Source organism: Cervus canadensis, chromosome 7 (assembly GCF_019320065.1).
Source record: "Cervus canadensis isolate Bull #8, Minnesota chromosome 7, ASM1932006v1, whole genome shotgun sequence".
NCBI classification, from domain to species: domain Eukaryota; kingdom Metazoa; phylum Chordata; class Mammalia; order Artiodactyla; family Cervidae; genus Cervus; species Cervus canadensis.
This window is the reverse complement of record NC_057392.1, coordinates 42339018-42361282: the sequence shown is the minus strand read 5'-3', so window position 1 is coordinate 42361282 and position 22265 is coordinate 42339018. Positions and strand designations below refer to the sequence as shown.

General features: G+C 35.8%; 1 protein-coding gene across 12 annotated transcripts in view; it reads right to left on the bottom strand.

Annotated features, from left to right (window-relative positions):
- STXBP5L (syntaxin binding protein 5L) overlaps positions 1-22265 on the bottom strand; it is a 339029-nt gene that overhangs the window by 209574 nt on the left and 107190 nt on the right. For all 12 annotated transcript variants that reach the window (XM_043473078.1, XM_043473085.1, XM_043473077.1 and 9 more), the window contains one exon: positions 4379-4513. In XM_043473078.1, the coding sequence (XP_043329013.1) occupies positions 4379-4513 (135 nt within the window). The remainder of the gene's footprint in view (positions 1-4378; positions 4514-22265) is intronic.

Below are 22265 nucleotides of genomic sequence, written 5' to 3'. Positions count from 1 at the left end.
TTAAATTCATGGGACAGTCATTTAAACAATACCCAGTAATTCTAAAATCCCTATTTATTTCACTTCCTCCCATTCATCACGATGGCTTCTTGATAGTTTCCTTTGTGGACTTTCTCTTCCCATATCTTAAATACTGGTATTCCTTTGTATTCTGTTCTAGACTGAAATGTATTCCCATATTATATATGATCATGAATTCCAGAGACCACAGGAGCCAGGTAGGTATTGCAAATGAATTCAATAGGCTGAATAAGAACTGTGCCAAACTGGATAGCACATTGAATGTGAATGTGTTAGTCGTTCAGTCGTGTCCAACTCTTTGAGATCCCACAGACTAGCCCACCAGGATCCTCTGCCCATGGGATTCTCCATGCAAGAATACTGGAATGGGTTGCCATGCCCTTCTCCAGGGGAGCTTCCCGACCCAGGGATCGAACCTGAGTCTCCTGCATTGCAGGCAGATTCTTAACCTCCTGAGCCACCAGGAAGCCCATATGTGAATGATAACACATTACCCACCTACAAAAGGAAAGTTGTTAGTTTCAGTTGATTACTGACTGCCATGCAAGAATACTGGACTGGGATTGTTTCATTAGGAATTTTTTTCATGAAGCTGGAAATTCAATTTTTCATCTCTATTCTACCAGTTCTTAAATACTGGAAACTAATAATTCAGAATATACTTAAATACTTTGATGGGCAAACAAAACATACCCGTGAGTCAAAATTGGTTCATTGTCTACAAGTTTGCTACCTCATTTATATACATTCTCCATGTACAATCTCATATATTTTCATAGTTTCAATGTCTATGTAAATTCTGATGTCATTAGGTTCAGAACATACATAGAGAATATTCTGATATATTCCATATATCCCACATCCTTCCATTCTCCCATACCAGTTCCATTTGAATAACTTAAAAACACACACAACTCAACCTACCTAAAATTGAGCTCATTATTTTACTCCCAACCTACTTAATCTCCTGCTTTCTTTCACTAAATGACACCCTCGTCCACACAGTTACTCAAGCCAAATACTCACTCAATTCTCTATTATTCTTACATCTTCCCACAAGACCCAAGTATTGCCTCTTCTGGCTTCTAACTATTTCTTTAATGTGTCAGCTTATCTTCACTCCTAAATCCTCCGTAATTTTTGCCACAAATACAGTCTTTTATCTTTTCAATGATTTCTCCATACCTGCATTCAGAGTAGACTTTTTACGTGCAAGTTTGGTCAAGTGAATTTTTCACTTAAAACCCTTTAAAACCTAGCTCCTAACCTTAGATAAAGTCTAAATGCTCAAATTGGCTTATAAGACTTTCATACTATGTATCTTTATTATCTTCTCAGCTTTATCTCTTGCCATCCTTTCTCCTAGCCATTCCCAACTAACTAAAATCCTTAAAATTTCTGTGCAAGGAACAAAATCTCTCTCACACTCTATCCTTTAACATTTCTGTTTCCTCTTCTTGGAAATCCTCTCCCCCAATTCATTCTCCATGCATCTGAGACTCATCCTTCAGATCTCATGGATGTAACTTCCTTCACAGATACTTCTCTGAGACCTCACATCTATATTAGGCATCCTTCTTATGAAATTTGCAACATTATATTTCCAATATAGTGTAATTGCCTTTTTACTTAATCTCACCTTTATTACACTGGAATCTCCAAGAAGAGAGAAATTATGTCTTGCTAGTTTATACTGGTTTCCAGGAGCTAGCATATCATAGTGCTCAGAAAATATATTTGAAGACTGTAAGCCTTATATTTATTATTTAGTTCTAAAGTTCATGCTCAAATTTTTAATCACATGTAGAAAAAATAGCGCCCCCCCCCCCGCCATTTTTTTCCTTAAAGCTGGGACTGCTCTGCAGAAACACCTATCTCTGTGCTATAATCTGGAATATATTTTCCAATTAAATTTTTTTAATGTCATTTTGTTATACTACTATTTTATAAAGACATTAGTATAAAGACTATTTTCTATAGCCATTATTGTTTCTACAGACATCACAAAAACGTCAGTTTCCAAATAACTAACATATACACTATGGGAACACAAACAATTTATAATTATGAGGACTGCCTACAATTAAAATTGGGAGACTTCACTGAAAACACAAACAAGCTAAAAAGACAAACATTGAATGAAAAGTATTTCAAGAAGTTAAAATAGAAATAATCTCACACCTTAAAGATAATTCTGCATTTCTCACGCTTAAAATGTCCTGTTAAAATTTGTGTAAAGTTCTAATTACAAAATGACTCTTCTTAATTAAATGCATATTTTATTACTGTCCCAAACTCTTAACAGATATTACTAAGTGGTTTGCATTTCCTAATGTATCTCAAGAGGTAAAGAGCTAAAAGACTGACTGTTCTAGGAAGTTGGGATTTAAAATTAAATCTATCTCAGTGGGACTATATTACCATGGAACACATTTTTGGAAATCTGGTCTAAATAAAGCAATAAACAGTCAGGAGATAAGGTGGCTACTAATAATTTCTTGAAGCTATTTCAAGGCTATTTTCAGAGGTACATACAACCCCATAAAACACTATATTTATATAATTGGGAGATTCTATTCAGAATCACATGTATAAGATATTATGAAAAATAAAATGCCTTATTTTATTTCTTTAATTTCTCCTAGTTTTATCCTCCTTTATAATATACATTTTAAAATCTTCATTAGTTCAGAAAATATAAAGTATATAGACTATGTAAATACATATAGGGTATAAGTCATAGCTCAGGTAGTATTAATCTGAATGATGAAAAGGATTTGTTAAGTAAATGAATATAGAAATAACACTGCAAGAGTGCTGAAATATTTGATCTGTTTACAAAAAAAACTTCTTAATTACTTTAGCAGCATTGAACTGACACAAATCTATTACTATTTGTAACTAATAGCAAATTTGTATAAAATCTCTACCTCTCAGGTGTACTTATGTCTATTAGTATCCCAAAACATTAAGAAAACAAATATTAAGCTCAGTGTTACATAGTGCTTTTATAGATTTAAGATTATAGGGGCAAAAGCCTTTCCCAAATAGCTGAAAAAATAAATACTTTTTGAGAGACACATAACTATCTATAGGACAAATGTTTTTAAAAATATACACATAGAATGTTAAAATGTATATGAACAAAAAAGCTTATACCAATCATAATTATAAATGAAACCTTAAGTCAACGGCACTGTTTATGTATTTATCATACTAATTTTCACTAATGTCATTAGTTATTTAGTAGCTGCTCTGTGGAAAGCACCAAAATAAGACAAACATGAAAAAAAAAAAAAGAGCAACAAACAAAGAATTCTGCCCTGAAGCTATTCTTATTCTAATGAGGAAGAGTTACCATTAATTTAAAAAAAAAACCTCATTAGGACACAATACAAATGGATAATTGTAATAAGAACATAACTATTAATATCTCCTCCCTATCAAGCAATATACATGTACACTGAAATACTGGGAATAGGGAATAGTAGATTTATTATGAAAACCAAAGTCAAATTTCATGAAAATAGGCTGTTTTAATCAGAGTTTTAGAGAAAAACAATTATATAACTTAGAATATGTATATGTAAGAGAGAGAATGAGTCAATCTCAAGTCAAATGTACCTTATTAAGGACTTGGTATGTACAGAACATAAACATTTATTAAAGAAAAATAGTTTTCCCAATTAACACACTGACAAGGAGAATTGTTTGTATATATACTATAAAAGGTGGCTTGAAATGCCATAAAGTTTCACATTTCAGGGATTTCACATTTTACATGTGCAGAAACGTAAATATCAGTGCTAAAGTGAAAATGGTAATTGCCATCAGCCATATATCCAAAGAGCTGTATACATCACAATGTGAAAGATACTGATGAAGTGATTCTTTTTAGAACCCAGAAAAATATGTTACTGGGGCAAGCAAAGAATAAGCTATCAGTATTTAAAAACATGTGAACTGACCATGATTATTTTAAAATTAAACTATATGTGGTAATAATCCTCTTGCCATTCCCACTGGAAGTGGCTATACTGACTGTAAAGAAATGAGATGATTTTCATGTGTACCTTTTAGAATAAGCCTTACTATTTTACCACAGAGCTTGGATACATAGCAGCCCTTAATTATTTATAATATTTGTAAAGGCTAAAATTAGCATCTGTCAATACTACAATATCTATTTTTAAAAGACTTTATAGTTTTCAATTATTTTAGATGAACTTTTCACTCAAATTCATCATAAATTAGCTACTGATGCTTCAAATAACTCTAGAATTTTATATATATATATATATATAAAACTCTTAAAAATATTTAATCCAAATATAGTGGTATTCAAGTTCAAACTTACAGTTCAATTGCCTTGTTCCACATGATAACATATCCAGAAAGAATGAAAGATTCAATATTTACAATATGTGTATTTCCTCTTTCTGTTCCAACATAGAGCCATTTACTCTGGAAAGGTAGATGACAGTAAGTAATTCTGAAAGAAAGAAAATTACAATTAAAATATCTAAATTTTATATCTGGTCAGAATTAAATTTTCTTTACACTTTTTACAATGATAGTTATATAAAAATAAAATTTACTATATACTCAGTAGAACTTAATTATTAGCAGAGTTTATAGGGTAAATGACAAGACTGTGTCATTAAAAATAATAATGATAAAGCAATCACTATTAAATAAGTGTCTGATATGGACACTGATATATATTATTTCTAATTCTGAAAATAGCACATCAAGACATATATACAACTTTTCTTTAGAAAGAGGAAACTGAGGTCAGGAATTTGTACTTCTACTTGCCTAGGACTGACAGTTAATAAGCGGCAAAACTGGGATTCAAATCCATTACTGTCTGGTTGAAAAATTACTGCATTTCTACAAAGCTATGTTTGGATTTTTATAATAATGTCACTTGAAATAAAAATTAGGTATATATGAAACATAATTTTCAGAGTTCTCAGAGAGACTGTAGCTTTGTCTACATGAAGCAATAAATTATTTACTTTTTTCCTGATGCGTGGCATTTAAATAGTATAAAGAAAACTTGCAAGGTTAAAGATCCATTGTACTATTTCTTTATTTTTTTGTTCTGCCTTTATCTTCACAGTAGGCTTTCTGACCAATTCTGGGAACTTATTCCATAGTCAGAGCAACCATGACTCCTACATATGAAATCTGGGAATTTATTAATCTTCTATTCACAGTATCATCACTTTTTCTAGTTTGGCCTACTTATGCCCCTTAACCACTTTTAAAAAGACATGGGGGATGAGTTCACAGTTATCTTCTTGCCAGAACTTGTTATTAAACCATAGTATTTCCTAGAATTTATTTAGAAACAGAGCTGGCAAACTGTTAGAAGAGAAAAACAGAATTCTGATGTTAAGCAGATAGACCACTATGAAAAAAAAAAAAAAGGAAAGTGAATGATAAATTCTAAGAAGGATTTCATCTTGTACCTCTTTATGTAACAGTGAACATGCAGCATGTCAAAGTTATATTTTCAATCTGGTTCACTGACTTTCTCTACACCCTTGTGTGTGTGCATGCTCAGTCATGTCTGACACTTTGCAAGCCCATGGGCCTAAATACAGCCTGCCAGGCTCCTCTGTCCACGGGATTTTCCAGGCAAGAATACTGGAGTGGGTCGCCATTTCCTATTCTAGGGGACCTTCCTGACCCAGGGATCAAACCCATGTGTCGTGCATCTCCCTGCACTGGCCAGGCAGGTTCTTTACAACTGCATCACCTGGGAAGCCCAAACTTTATTCAAAAGTATTCTGCTAAAGGCACCTAGCACACTAAATTCAAAAACTAGAAGTCTTGTTATTACATACACATTTACAGAGTTAATTGATAATTTAATTAAAATATAACATATATGATATTAGATAATTTTGATTAAACCTAAAGTCCAGAAGTGCTGTTGCCAAATAAAGTTCTAAAGGAAATAACTTAATAGTCATGTTTCTAGTCAATGGACAATCAATTTCCAATTCAATCTATGTAGAAAAAGGAAGCTCATTTTAAAAAGGATTTATGATCACCCTTTCTGAATAATCAATAATCAAATCCTTTACAGTTATACAGTGGAAATGACAGATTCATTAGATTTGATTAGACAGAGTGCCTGAAGAACTATGTTCAGGACACTGGCTTGGGACACTGTACAGGAGGTTCAGGACACTGTACAACAGGCAGTGATCAACACCATCCCCAAGAAAAATAAATGCAAAAAGACAAAATGGTTGTCTGAGGAGGCCTTACAAATAGCTGAGAAAAGAAGAGAAGCTAAAGGCAAAGGAGAAAAGGAAAGATATGCCCATTTGATGCAGAGTTCCAAAGAATAGCAAGGAGAGATAAGAAAACCTTCCTCAGTGATCAATGCAAAGAAAGAGAAGAAAACAATAGAATGGGAAAGACTAGAGATGTCTTCAAGAAAATTAGAGATAGTAAGGGAACATTTCATGCAACGATGGGTTCGATAAAGGACAGAAATGGTATGGACCTACAGAAGCAGAAGATATTAAGAAGAGGTAGCAAGAATACACAGAACTGTACAAAAAAGATCTTCACGACCCAGATAATCACAATGGTGTGATTACTCACCTAGAGCCAACATCCTGGAATGTGAAGTCAAGAGGACCTTAGAAAGCATCACTACGAACAAAGCTAGAGGAGGTGATGGAATTCCAGTTGAGCTATTTCAAATCCTCAAAGATGATGCTGTGAAAGTGCTGCACTGAATATGCCAGCAAATTTGGAAAACTCAGCAGTGGCCACAGGACTGGAAAAGGTCAGTTTTCATTCCAATCCCAAAAAAAAGGCAATCCCAAATAATGCTCAAACTACCGCACAATTGCAATCATCTCACACGCTAGTAAAATAATGCTCAAAATTCTCCAAGCCAGGCTTCAGCAATACGTGAACCGTGAACTTCCAGATGTTCAAGCTGGTTTTAGAAAAGGCACAGGAACAAGAGATCAAATTGCCAACATCATCCACTGGATCACTGAAAAAGCAAGAGAGTTCCAGAAAAACATCTATTTCTGCTTTATTGACTATACCAAAGCCTTTGACTGTGTGGATCACAATAAACTGTGGAAAATTCTGAAAGAGATGGGAATACCAGACCACATGACATGCCTCTTGAGAAACCTGTATGCAGGTTAGGAAGCAACAATTAGAACTGGACATGGAACAACAGACTGGTTCCAAATAGGAAAAGGAGTACGTCAAGGCTGTATACTGTCACCCTGCTTATTTAACTGATATGCAGAGTATATCATGAGAAACACTGGGCTGGAAGAAGCACAAGCTGGCATCAAGATTGCTGGGAGAAATATCAATAACCTCAGATATGCAGATAACACCACCCTTATGGCAGAGAGTGAAGAGGAACTAAAAAGCCTCTTGATGAAAGTGAAAGAGGAGAGTGAAAAAGTTGGCTTAAAGCTCAACATTCAGAAAACTAAGATCATGGCATCTGGTCCCATCACTTCATGGGAAATAGATGGGGAGACAGTGGGAACAGTGGCTGACTTCATTTTTTGGGCTTCAAAATCACTGCAGATGGTGACTGCAGGCATGCAATTAAAAGACGCTTATTCCTTGGAAGGAAAGTTATGACCAACCTAGATAGCATATTAAAAGGCAGAGACATTACTTTGCCAACAAAGGTCTGTCTGGTCAAGGCTATGGTTTTTCCAGTGGTTATGTATGGATGTGAGAGTTGGACTGTGAGGAAAGCTGAGCACTGAAAAATTGATGCATTTGAACTGTGGTGTTGGAGAAGACTCTTGAGAGTCCCTTGGACTGCAAGGAGATCCAACTAGTCCATCCTAAAGGAGATCAGTCCTGGGTGTCCATTGGAAGGACTGATGCTGAAGCTGGAACTCCAATACTTTGGCCACCTCATGCAAAGAGTTGACTCATTGGAAAAGACCCTGATGCTGGGAGGGATTGGGGGCAGGAGGAGAAGGGGACAACAGAGGATGAGATGGCTGGATGGCATCACCGACTCAATGGACATGAGTTTGGGTAAACTCTGGCAGTTGGTGATGGACAGGGAGGCCTGGCGTGCTACGATTCTTGGGGTCACAAAGAGTCGGACACAGCTGAGCGACTGAACTGAACTGAACAGCAGAATGGAGGAAACAGAGAAAGAGTCAGTGAACTCAATTATAAAACATTTATCCAATCTGTAAAACAGAAAATAGATGTTAAAAAAATAAAAAATCAGAGACTCATAGAACTGTGGGACAAAAGCAAAAGATCTAAAAATCATGTTATCAGTTTCCCAGAAGTAAAAGGATGGGACATAAAAGTAGTTCAAAAATGTTTAGAACCTTTCCAAACGTGGGAAAATTCAAAACCAAGGATTCATAAAACTGAAAAAAAAAAAAAAAAAAACCCAAACCCAGAAGGATAAACCCAAAGAAATAAAACCAAAATCAGAAAACTAAAAAGAAAAGAAAAAAATCTTGAAGGTGGTAAGAGACAAACAACACTTTAACTACAGGGGGAACATTCCAATGATAGTAGATTTCTCATCAGAAAACAGGGAGCCAAGAGGAAGTAGAGCATTATTCAAGGGTATAAAGAAAAGAACTGTCAACCCAGAATCTATCCACACCAAATATATTTCTATTTTTATTAAAAATGAAGGAAAACCAAGAAATTGTCACTAAAAGATCAACTCAAACAGAATGGTTAAAGGGAATTTACTTAAAAAAAATGAATGATAAAAAAGGAATATCTGAATATCAAGTGTGAATAAAAATAACAAAAAGTAAAAATATGAATAAGTATAATGTATTTTCATTCTCTTGAATTCCCTAAATTATGTTTGACAGGTAAAAAAAAAATTATAACAGTCCTATTTGGTTCTAAATATAGAGGAGGAAAATTTATTATAAATGAGGGAAATACAGGGAAATAAAAAAAATTGGTCTTTATACTTCATTAAAACTGTGAAAATGCAATAGCAAAAGACTGTGATAATTTGTTTATATATAATGAAGCACCAACAGCAACCTCTAAAGAAGTGAAGTGATACAAAGAGTCACTAAAATATAAAGGTAAACAAAATAAAATTCTGGAAAAATATTAAAAACAGAACAGCAAGAAAAAAATATCAGATGAAAAATACAGAGATTTTCTCTAACAGGAAGACTACAAAAAATAAAATGAGATCTTAAGTCCTGAAGTATCAATTACAGAAAACATAAACACCAACCAAAATACACAGATTGACAGATTTGAGTTTAAAAAAAAAACCCAACTATACACTGTCTACAAGAAACTTTACTTATACTGAGCTAACAAGAAGGACAAGGTATACCACACAAACATTAATCAAAAAAAAGCAGAATAAGTTATATAATATCAAATAAAAAAAGAGTTCTGAGGCAAGAAAATAACCAGAGAGATATTGTGTAAAGATAAAATATCAGTCCATCAAGAAGAAATAGTAATCCCAAATGTGTGTGCATACACCAAACAACAGGTTGCAAAATACATGAAGCGAAAACTCATAAAACTGAAAAGAAAAAAAGAATTTTTGATTCTAGTAGGAGACTTCAACACCTGTCTCTAGAAAATCAGTAAGGATATAAAATAACAATACAGCCATGAGTCAACAAGAAGTAATCAACATTCATAGATTAATCTGCCAAACAGCAGCAAAATAGACATTCAATCCTAGAAGTCACAAAAAAAAACATATACTAAGACATGATATCCCGAGTTAAAAAACAAACCTCAATAAAGTTAACATAATCCAGGTCATATAGAATGTGTTATCTAAACACAATGGAATCAAACAAGAAATCAACAGAAGAACGATAATAGGAAAAATCTCCGAATATTTAGAACTAAGCAACATACTTGTAATCCATGGGCCTAAGAAGTCGTCACAAGTGAATTCAAAAAATACACTGAACTGAATGACACTGGAAATGCAATATATCAAAACAGGTGGGAGCTTAGATATTGATTTGAAACTTTTCCTAAAGCAACACCAAAAGGGAATTTATAGCACTGAATATTTATGTTACCAAAAGGAAAAAGTTTCAAATCAGCATCTAATCTCCCACTCTAAAGAACCTAGAAAAATAAGAGCAAAAGAAATCCAAACCAAGTAGACAAAAAATAATAATAATAAAAGAGCAGAAATTATGAAACTGAAAATAGTAAAACAATGGAGATATAAAGCTAAGGTATGAATTTAAAAACAATTATAGAACTTGAGTGCTAAAATCTACAAAACACAGATGAAAGAAAAGATATAAGTAAACAAAGTGTGTTCATGAATTTTAATACTCAACATTGTAAAAATGTCAATTTACATTTTTATAAAACTGACATAGTATTTCTATAGATTTTGTTGACATGCTTATTTAAAATTTATATGAAAGGCAAAGGAACAAGAATAACTAAAGCAACTGTGTAATTCATAATCAATGAAACAAAAAGCAGTTCCTTGAAAAGTTCAATAAAACAGAAAAATCTCTGGCAAAACTGACAAGAAAAAAAGATAAGAAAGACAATTTACCAATATTAGGAATTATAAAGGAGGATTACTATAAATTATATAAAGTTAAATATGATAGCAAAAATTTTACAAAGTCTATCTGACAACTTATGAAGTGAATTAATTCCTCAAAAAAGCAAAAATCAGAGCAATTCCCCAAATCTGAAGCAGACAGATTAGTCCCTATAGCTACTAACAAACTTTAATTTATAGTTTTTAAACTTCCAGAAAAGAAATCTTCAGCCCCATGTGGTTTCACAAGAGAATTTTATCGAATATTTAAAGAAAAATTATCACCAATTGTAACAATCTTTTCCAGAAAATACAACAGGTAAAACTTCCCAAGTCATTCTATAAAGACAGGATTACCTGAGACTGAAATCAAATGAGGACAATATAATAAAGAAAACCAGAAGTAACTTTTACTTGTCATTTTAATTTAGTAAAGCTGGGAAGAGGGAGAAAACTATGCACCAATAATCCTCATGGATACTGGTGTAAAAGTCCTTAACAAAAGCTTATCCAATAGAATACAGCAATATATAAAAAGACCAACAGAGGCTTATCTCAGGAATGCAAGGCTAACTCAATATTTGGAAATCAGTCAATGTAATTCATCATATAACAGTTTAAAAGAGATAGATAACATGATCATATCAATTGACGCAGAAATAGCAATTGACAAAATTCAACCCTCATTCACATTAACAGCAAAAACAGTATTAGAGAGTACTCTCTCAACTTCATAAAGATCAGCTTCCCAAAGCCTATAAGAATATACTTAGTAGTGAAAGAATGAATGCTTTCCTCCCTAAAGATCAAGAACAAGGCAGCATGGCTTTTCTCATCCTTCTCATCCTTCTTCTTAAACATCGTTTGAGGAAGTTCCAAGAAAAAGAAATAAAGGCATGGAATGCATAAAACTTCCCTGTTTGCAGATAATATGACGGTCAACATAGAAAATCCTAAGAAATCTGCAAAGAAACTCATAGAGTTAATAAGTTCAGTAATGATGCAGCATATAAGATAAACATACAAAATTCAGTTGTATTTCTATCTACAAGCAGTGAACATGTAGAAGCTGAAAACTGAAATGCAACACCACTTAAAATCACTCAAAATATGATATGCTGAGATATAAATCTAGAAACAATTATGGAACGAGTGCTAAAATCTACAAAACCCAGATGAAAGAAAAGATATAAGTAAACAAATTGTGTTCATGAATTTTAATACTCAACATTGTAAAAAACATCAGTTGACATTTTTATAAAACTCTGGCAAAGTATTTTTGTAGATTTTGTTGATTTGCTTATTTTAAAACTTATATCAAAAGGCAAAGGAACAAGAATAACTAAAGCAATTGTGCAAAAGAAGAATGAAGTGGGAGGAAACAGCCTACCCAATTTTAAGACCATATTTATCTACAGTAAATAAGACTGTGTTGTATTTGCAGAGGGATAGAAAGATAGACCAATGCAACAGAATAGAAAACACAGAAAAATAAACCCATATAATAGGTCCAAATAACTTTTGACAAATTTGGAAGGCAATTCAATGAAACAAGGTCAACAAATAGTACTAAATACTGGATATCTTCTGAAACAAAATTGAATCTCTACCTAAACTTCAAACATTATACAAAAACTAACTTGAAGAAGACCATACATTTATATTTACATGTAAAATATAAAACTCTACCAAAACAGGAGAAAATCCTTGGGATCTTGGATGAAGTAGTAAGTTCACAGATTTGATCTCAAAGTGAGTGATCCATAATGACAGAACTAATAAATTGTGCTTCATCAAAATATAAAACATCTTCTATACAAAAGAATCTCTTATGAGCATGAAAACAGAAACCACAGATGAGAAAATATTTAGAAATCACATATCCAACAAAAGACTAGTATTTAGAATGAATTTTTAAATGCTCAGAACTTAATGGTTAAAAGTAAAAATACATGAGAAAGTGCTGACAAATGGAAAATCAATTTTACTGGACCCAGGAGAGAACTGAAATCTTGGAACAAACTACAACTTCAAAATTTCTATATAAGAAGGAGTTCTTAGGGAAACCATAAAACAAGGGAGACAAAATCAAAACACTAGAAAAATCTGAAGCTTCTGGTACCCATAGCCACCGCAAACATCGATACAGCCTAACTCTTTATTGTGTGAACATAAAACTTGACATTAAAGGCCTATCTAGGGAATTTCTTGGTGGTCCAGTGGCTAAGACTCTGCACTCCCAAAACAGGGGGCCTGCTTTGATCCCTGGTCAGGGAACTAGATCCCACATGCCACAACTAAGACCCTATGCAGCCAAATAAATGAAAATAATTTTTTTTTAAAGGCCCATATATCTCAAGTGCCGAAACTCCAATACTTTGGCCACCTGATGCAAAAGGCTGACTCCTTTCAAAAGACCCTGATGCTGGGAAAGATTGAGGGCAGGAGGAGAAGGGGACGACAGAGGATGAGATGGTTGGACGGCATCACCGACTCAATGGACATGAGTTTGGGTAAACTCCGGGAGTTGGTGATGGACAGGGAGGCCTGGCGTGCTGCGGTTCATGGGGTCGCAAAGAGTTGGACGCAACTCAGTGACTGAACTGAACTGAACCTCAAGTACTATTACCCAATATACACATTAAACTTTCAACAAAAAATTACAAGGCATGCTAAAAAGCAAGAGAAAACATATGAGGAGACAAACGAACATCAGAACCAGACTCAGATGTGACAGAAATAATATACTTATATTTAGGTAAGAAATTTTAAATAACTATGATTAATATTTTAAGTGCTCTAGAAGAGATAGTAAAAGATATGAAAGATGGGTAGTGTAAGAAAAGAGATAAAAACAACAGCATTTCAAATGGAAATGTTAGATATGAAAACCATTGTAAAGAAAATAAAGAATGCATTTTGATGACTTCGTCAACATGGCCAAATTAACAATCAATGAACTTGAACACAGGTTATTAGAAATTTTCAAAACTTGTATACAACAAAAAAAAAAAAGAGGCAAGAGAAGAAAACTCAAGAACTGTGGGACAGTTTCAGAAGGTGCAATATACATATAAATGGAAGACCAGAAGAGAGAATTGAATAGAAGTATTTGAAGCAAAAATGGTTAAGAACGTTCCAAAATTAAAGACAAACATCAAATCACAGATCCAGGGAGCTTAGAGACACCTGGGAGGCAAAAATATACAAAATCTACACTTAAGTATACCATACCCAAACTGCAAAAAACCAACAACAAAGAGAAAATCTTGAATAAATCCAGGGGTGGAGGGAAAGCCCCTAACCTACAATACTTACAGAGAAAAAAGGATAAGAATTAGAGTAGACGTCTCATCAAAACCATGCAAGAAAGAACTAAAGTGGAGTGAAACAATTAAAGTGCTGATAGGAAAAAAAAAAAAAACCCTCATCAACCTAGATTTGTATGTCTGAAGAAAAGATGCTCCAAGTGTGAAGAAACAAAGACACTGTCAGAGTGCAGCCACTACGGAAAACAGTACGGAAATTTCTCAAAAAATTAAGAATACAATTACCATATGATCCAGAAATTCCACTCCTGGGTATACATATTTTTAAAAAAATGCAAACCACTAATTTGAAAAGATATACACACCTCAACCTTCATAGTAGCACTATTTACAATAGCCAAGAAATGAAAGCAACCCAAGGATCCATCAACTGATGAACTGATAAAGAAGATGTGATACATACACACAGATGCAATGGAATATTACTGAGATGTAAAAAGAATGAAATTTTGCCATTTGTAGTAATGGGGCTGGACCTAGAGAATATTATGCTTAGTGAAATAGACAAAGACAAATATTGTATGTTATCACTTTTATGTGGGATCTAAAAAAAATAATACAAACAAATGTATACAGGAAAATAGAAACAGACTCAGATATAGAAAACAAACTAGTGATTACAATAGGCGGATAGGGGAGGTAGGAGGGGCAAATTAGAGACATGGGATTAAGAGATACAAATTACTATGTATAAAATAGATAAGCAGCATCATAGATAAAACACAACCAACAATAAGAATCAATCTCTTGAGGAGGGAACTAAGATGGCGGAGGAATAGGATGGGGAGACCACTTTCTCCCCTACAAATTCATCGAAAGAACATTTGAAAGCTGAGCAAACTCCACAAAACAACTTATGATCGCTAGCAGAGGACATCAAACACCCAGAAGAGCAGCCCATCATCTTTGAAAGGAGGTAGGACAAAATACAAAAGATAAAAAGAGAGACAATAGAGTTAGGGACGGAGATCCTTCCCGGGAAGCCAGTCTTAATAGAGGAAGGTTCCAAACACCAGGAAACCCTCTCACTGGCAGGTCTGGGGGAAGTTTTCAAATCTTGGAGGGCAACCTAACTGGGAGGAAAAATAAATAAAACCCACATATTACACGCCTAAAAGCAACTCCCAGCAGAAAAGTACCCCAGACGCTGGCATCCGCCACCAGCAAGTGGGGGAGGAACGGAGAGGAGCGGGTGGCATTGCTTAGGGTAAGGACCTGGCCTGAATGCCCTGAGGGCAATCGGAGGGAGCTAACGTGAGATAGCAACTTAAACTGTGGGATAGCAAGAGAGAGAGAGAAGTAAGGTGGGAAAAGCCCTAAACTTAGGCACTACCCGCCGGTTCCCAGAACAAAGGACTGAGCAAACACCAGAGAAGAGCTAGCAGGCGGCAGACCGGCCCATCCCCCACCGGAGGCAAGAGGCAGGAGGGAGGGGAAAGGGGCAAACTCGGCCCCAGAGATGGCACCCCATACCAAACTGCAAACAGGCTTCCAGCTTCTAACCAAAGACTTCCTTGAGATTCTGGATAGTCGACATCCGCCAGGAGGGTCGCAGCTAGAGTCCAGCTCCCCAGAACTGACACAAGGCGCACCCAACCGGAGCACAGGGAAACTGAGGCTGGGCCCGCGGAGGGGTTAAGGCACCCTGCACCCAGGGAGAGTGTGCCTGTCAAGCTCCTGGCTGCCTGAGCTGCTCAGACCGGGGAAGGCACAAAACGCAGGCCCAACTGAGTCTGTGCTTTTGTGGAATACCTGAAAACCTGAATCTGAGCGGCTTAGGCCTGGGAAGTCCACGCAACGCAGGGCCCGCTCCCTGGAGAGCAGCCTGGAGCCTGAGCAGTGTAGACGGGAAGCGCATACACCTGCCCCAAGCGGGGGCAAACCCAGTGTGGCCTGAACACAGAGAGTGCTCCCCACACAGGCCAGTGACACTTGTCTGCAGCGCCCCTCCCTCCCCACAGCACGACTGAACAAGCGAACCTAAACAAGAGACCACCTCCGCCTGCGTGTGTCAGGGCAGAAATTAGACACTGAAGAGACCTGCAAACAGAAGCCAAAGAAACAAAGGGAACCGCTTCAGAAGTGACCGGTGCAACAGATTAAAATCCCTGTAGTTGACACTGACTACACTGGAAGGGGCCTATAGATAGTGAGAAGTGTAAACTCGAACAAGGAGTTATCTGAAACTGAACCGAACCCACACTGCCCACAACAGCTCCAGAGAAACTCCTAGATATATTTTTACTACTATTCTTTTTATTTTTAATTAAAAATTTTTTTTTCTCTTTCTTTTTTTACTTTCTCTTTTTCTTTCTTTTTTTTTTAAATCCTCTATTACTCTTTAATTTTCATTTTTATAACCCACTATAAGCTGGCAAAAAAAAAAAGACCCCATTTTTAATGTGAACTTCATATATATTTCTTAAATTTTTTTGTGTTTTTGTGGTTTTTTACTATTGTTTTTTTAAGAGTCTAACCTCTACTCTAGATTTTTAATCTTTGTTTTTCAGTATTTGATATCAATTTTGGACATTTAAGAATTCAACCTTCAGTACCCATTTTTACTCAGGAGTGTGATTACTGGTTTGATCACTCTCTCCTTTTGATTCTCCTTTTTCTCCCCCAGATCACCTCTATTTCCTCCCTCCCCCTTCTCTTCTCAATCCAATTCTGTGAATCTCTGTGGGTATTCTGGGCTGCGGAGAACACTTAGGGAACAGAGTAAAACCTAGATCTGCCCTCTCTTGAATCCCCTTTTTCTCCTCCTGCTCACCTCTATCTCCTTCCTCCCTCTCCTCTTCTTCATGTAACTCTGTGAACCTCTCTGGGTGTCCCTCACTGTGGAGAATACTTTCACCATTAACCTAGAAGTTTTATTATCAGTGCTGTATGGAGGGAGAAATCTTGAGGCTACTGAAAGAATAAGACTGAAACCCAAAAGCAAGAGGCTTAAGCCCAAAACCTGAGAACACCAGAGAACTCCTAACTACAGGGAATATTAATTAATAAGAGATCATCCAAAAACCTCCATACCTACACTGAAACCAACCACCACCCAAGAGCCAATAAGTTCCAGAGGAAGACGTACCACACAAATTCTCCAGCACCACAGGAATATAGCCCTGAGCGTCAATATACAGGCTGCCCAAAGTCACACCAAACCCATAAACCCATCTCAAAACTCACTACTGGACACTCCATTGCACTCCAGAGAGAAGAAATCCAGCTCCACCTACCAGAACACCGACACAAGCTTCTCTAACCAGCAAACCTCGACAAGCCAAACACCCAGCCCCACGCACTGGGAGAAACTTCCAAAATAAAAAAGAACCACAGACTACCAGAATACAAAAAGGCCACCCCAAACCCAGCAACTAAATAAAATGAAAAGGCAGAGAAATACCCAGCAGGTAAAGAAACATGAAAAATGCCAACCAAGCCAAACAAAAGAAGAGGAGATAGGGAATCTACCTGAAAAAGAATTTAGAATAATGATAATAAAAATGATCCAAAATCTTGAAAATAAAATGGAGTTACAGATAAATAACCTGGAGACAAGGATTGAGAAGATGCAAGAAATGTTTAATAAGGACCTAGAAGAAATAAAAAAGAGTCAATTAAAAATGAATAATGCAATAAATGAGATAAAAAACACTCTGGAGGGAACCAACAGTAGAATAACGGAGGCGGAAGATAGGATAAGTGAGGTAGAAGATAAAATGGTGGAAATAAATGAAGCAGAGAGGAAAAAAGAAAAAGAATTAAAAGAAATGAGGACAACCTCAGGGACCTCTGGGACAATGTGAAACACCCCAACATTCGAATCATGGGAGTCCCAGAAGAAGAAGACAAAAAGAAAGGCGATGAGAAGATACTCGAGGAGATAATAGCTGAAAACTTCCCCAAAATGGGGAAGGAAATAGCCACCTAAGTCCAAGAAACCCAGAGAGTCCCAAACAGGATAAACCCAAGGCAAAACACCCCAAGACACATATTAATCAAATTAACAAAGATGAAACACAAAGAACAAATATTAAAAGCAGCAAGGGAGAAACAACAAATAACACACAAGGGGATTCCCATAAGGATAACAGCTGATCTTTCAATAGAAACCATTCAGGCCAGAAGGGAATGGCAGGACATACTTAAATTTATGAAAGAGAATAACCTACAACCCAGATTACTGTACCCAGCAAGGATTTCATTCAGATATGAAGGAGAATTTAAAAGCTTTACAGACAAGCAAAAGCTGAGAGAATTCAGCACCACCAAACCAGCTCTTCAACAAATGCTAAAGGATCTTCTCCAGACAGGAAACACAGAAAGTTTGTATGAACGTGAACCCAAAACAACAAAGCAAATGGCAACGGGACCATTCTTATCAATAATTACCTTAAATGTAAATGGGTTGAATGCCCCAACAAAAGACAAAGACTGGCTGAATGGATACAAAAGCAAGACCCCTATATATGCTGTCTACAAGAGACCCACCTCAAAGCAAGGGACACATAAAGACTGAAAGTGAAGGGCTGGAAAAAAATATTCCACGCAAACGGAGACCAAAAGAAAGCAGGAGTCGCAAAACTTATATCAGATAAAATAGACTTCAAAATAAAGGCTGTGAAAAGACACAAAGAAGGACACTACATAATGATCAAAGGATCAATCCAAGAAGAAGATATAACAATCATAAATATATATGCACCCAACATAGGAGCACCACAATATGTAAGGCAAATGCTAACAAGAATGAAGGGGGAGATTAACAATAACACAATAAGAGTGGGAGACTTTAATACCCCACTCACACCTATGGACAGATCAACTAAACAGAAAATTAACAAGGAAACACAAACTTTAAATGACACAATGGACCAGCTAGACCTAATTGATATCTATAGGACATTTCACCCCAAAACAATCAATTTCACCTTTTTCTCAAGTGCACATGGAACCTTCTCCAGAATAGATCACATCCTGGGCCATAAATCTAGCCTTGGTAAATTCAAAAAAATTGAAATCATTCCAGTATCTTTTCTGACCACAATGCAGTAAGATTAGATCTCAATTACAGGAAAAAAACTATTAAAAATTCCAACATATGGAGGCTAAATAACACGCTTCTGAAAAATGAACAAAATCATAGAAGAAATCAAAAAAGAAATCAAAATATGCATAGAAATGAATGAAAATGAAAACACAACAACCCAAAACTTATGTGATGCTGTAAAAGCAGTGCTAAGGGGAAGGTTCATAGCATTACAGGCTTACCTCAAGAAACAAGAGAAAAAGTCAAATAAATAGCTTAACTCTGCACCTAAAGCAACTAGAGGAGGAAGAAATGAAGAACCCCAGGGTTAGCAAAAGGAAAGAAATCTTAAAAATTAGGGCAGAAATAAATACAAAAGAAACAAAAAAGACCATAGCAAAAATCAACAAAGCAAAAAGCTGGTTTTTTGAAAAGATAAACAAAATTGACAAACCGTTAGCCAGACTCATCAAGAAACAAAGGGAGAAGAACCAAATCAACAAAATTAGAAATGAAAATGGAGAGATCACAACAGACAACTCTAAAATACAAAGGATCATAAGAGACTATGACCAGCAGCTCTATGCCAATAAAATGGACAACTTGGAAGAAATGGACAAATTCTTAGAAAAGTATAACTTTCCAAAACTGAACCAGGAAGAAATAGATCTTAACAGACCCATCACAAGCACGGAAATCGAAACTGTAATCAGAAATCTTTCAGCAAACAAAAGCCCAGGACCAGATGGCTTCACAGCTGAATTCTACCAAAACTTAGAGGAGAGCTAACACCTATCTTACTCAAACTCTTCCAGAAAATTGCAGAAGAAGGTAAACTTCCAAACTCATTCTATGAGGCCACCATCACCCTAATATCAAAATCAGACAAGGATGCCACAAAAAAAGAAAACTACAGGCCAATATCACTGATGAACATAGATGCAAAAATCCTTCACAAAATTCTAGCAAACAGAATCCAACAACATATTAAAAAGATCATACATCATGACCAAGTGGGCTTTATCCCAGGAATGCAAGGATTCTTTAATATCCATAAATCAATCAATGTAATATACCACATTAACAAATCTGATTATCTCAATAGATGCAGAAAAAGCCTTTGACCAAATTCAACATCCATTTATGATAAAAACTCTCCAGAAAGCAGGCATAAAAGGAACATACCTCAACATAATAAAAGTTATATATGACAAACCCACAGCAAACATTATCCTCAATGGTGAAAAATTGAAAGCATTTCCCTTAAAGTTAGGAACAAGACAAGGGTGCCCACTCTCACCACTACTATTCAACATAGTTTTGGAAGTGTTGGCCACAGCAATCAGAGCAGAAAAAGAAGTAAAAGGCATCCAGATAGGAAAAGAAGTAAAACTCTCACTGTTTGCAGACAACAAGATCCTCTACATAGAAAACCCTAAAGACTCTACCAGAAAATTACTAAAGCTAATCAATGAATACAGTAATGTTGCAGGATACAAAATTAACACACAGAAATCCCTGGCATTCCTATACACTAACAATGAGAAAACAGAAAGAGAAATTAAGGAAACAATACCATTCACCATTGCAACAAAAAGAATAAAATACTTAGGAGTATATCTACCTAAAGAAATGAAAGACCTATATATAGAAAACTATAAAACACTGATGAAAGAAATCAAAGAGGACACAAATAGATGGAGAAATATACAGTGTTCATGGATTGGAAGAATCAATATTGTGAAAATGGCTATACTACCCAAAGCAATCTATAGATTCAATGCAATCCCTATCAAGCTACCAACGGTATTTTTCACAGAACTAGAACAAATAATTTCACAATCTTTTATGGAAATACAAAAAACCTCGAATAGCCAAAGTAATCTTGAGAAAGAAGAATGGAACTGGAGGAATCAACCTGCCTGACTTCAGGCTCTACTACAAAGCCACAGTCATCAAGACAGTACAGTACTGGCACAAAGACAGAAATATAGATCAATGGAACAGAATTGAAAGTCCAGAGATAAATCCACCTACCTATAGACACCTTATCTTTGACAAAGGAGGCAAGAATATACAATGGAAAAAAGACAACCTCTTTAACAAGTGGTGCTGGGAAAACTGGTCAACCACTTGTGAAAGAATGAAACTAGAACACTTTCTAACACCATACACAAAAATAAACTCAAAATGGATTAAAGATCTAAATGTAAGACCAGAAACTATGAAACTCCTAGAGGAGAACATAGGCAAAACACTCTCCGACATAAATCACAGCAGGATCCTCTATGCACCCACCTCCAGAATATTTGGAAATAAAAGCAAAACGAAACAAATAGGACCTAAGAAATAACAAGCTTTTGTACAACAAAGGAAACTATAAGCAAGGTGAAAAGACAGCAGATTGGGAGAAAATAATAGCAAATGAAGAAACAGACAAAGGATTAATCTCAAAAATATACAAGCAACTCCTGCAGCTCAATTCCAGAAAAATAAATGACCCAATCAAAAAATGGGCAAAGAACTAAACAGACATTTCTCCAAAGAAGACATACAGATGGCTAACAAACACATGAAAGATGCTCAACATCACTCATTATCAGAGAAATGCAAATCAAAACCACAATGAGGTACCATTACATGCCAGTCAGGATGGCTGCTATCCAAAAGTCTACAAGCAATAAATGCTGGAGAGCGTGTGGAGAAAAGGGAACCCTCTTACACTGTTGGTGGGAATGCAAACTAGGACAGCCACTACAGAGAACAGTGTGGAGATTCCTTAAAAAACTTGAGAAATAGAACTGCCATATTGACCCAGCAATACTTTCTGGGCATACACATCCAAGGAAACCAGATCTGAAAGAGACACATGCACCCCAATGTTCATCGCAGCACTGTTTATAACAGCCAGGACATGGAAGCAACCTAGATGCCCATCAGCAGACGAATGGATAAGGAAGCTGTGGTACATATACACCATGGAATATTACTCAGCCATTACAAAGAATTCATTTGAATCAGTTCTAATGAGATGGATGAAACTGGAGCCCATTATACAGAGTGAAGTAAGCCAGAAAGATAAAGAACATTACAGCGTACTAACACATATATATGGAATTTAGAAAGATGGTAATGATAACCCTATATGCAAAACAGAGAAAGAGACACAGATGTACAGAACAGACTTTTGGACTCTGTGGGAGAAGGCGAGGGTGGGATGTTTCGTGAGAACAACATCGAAGCATGTATATTATCTATAGTGAAACAGATCACCAGCCCAGGTGGGATGCATGAGACAAATGCTCAGGCCTGGTGCATTGGG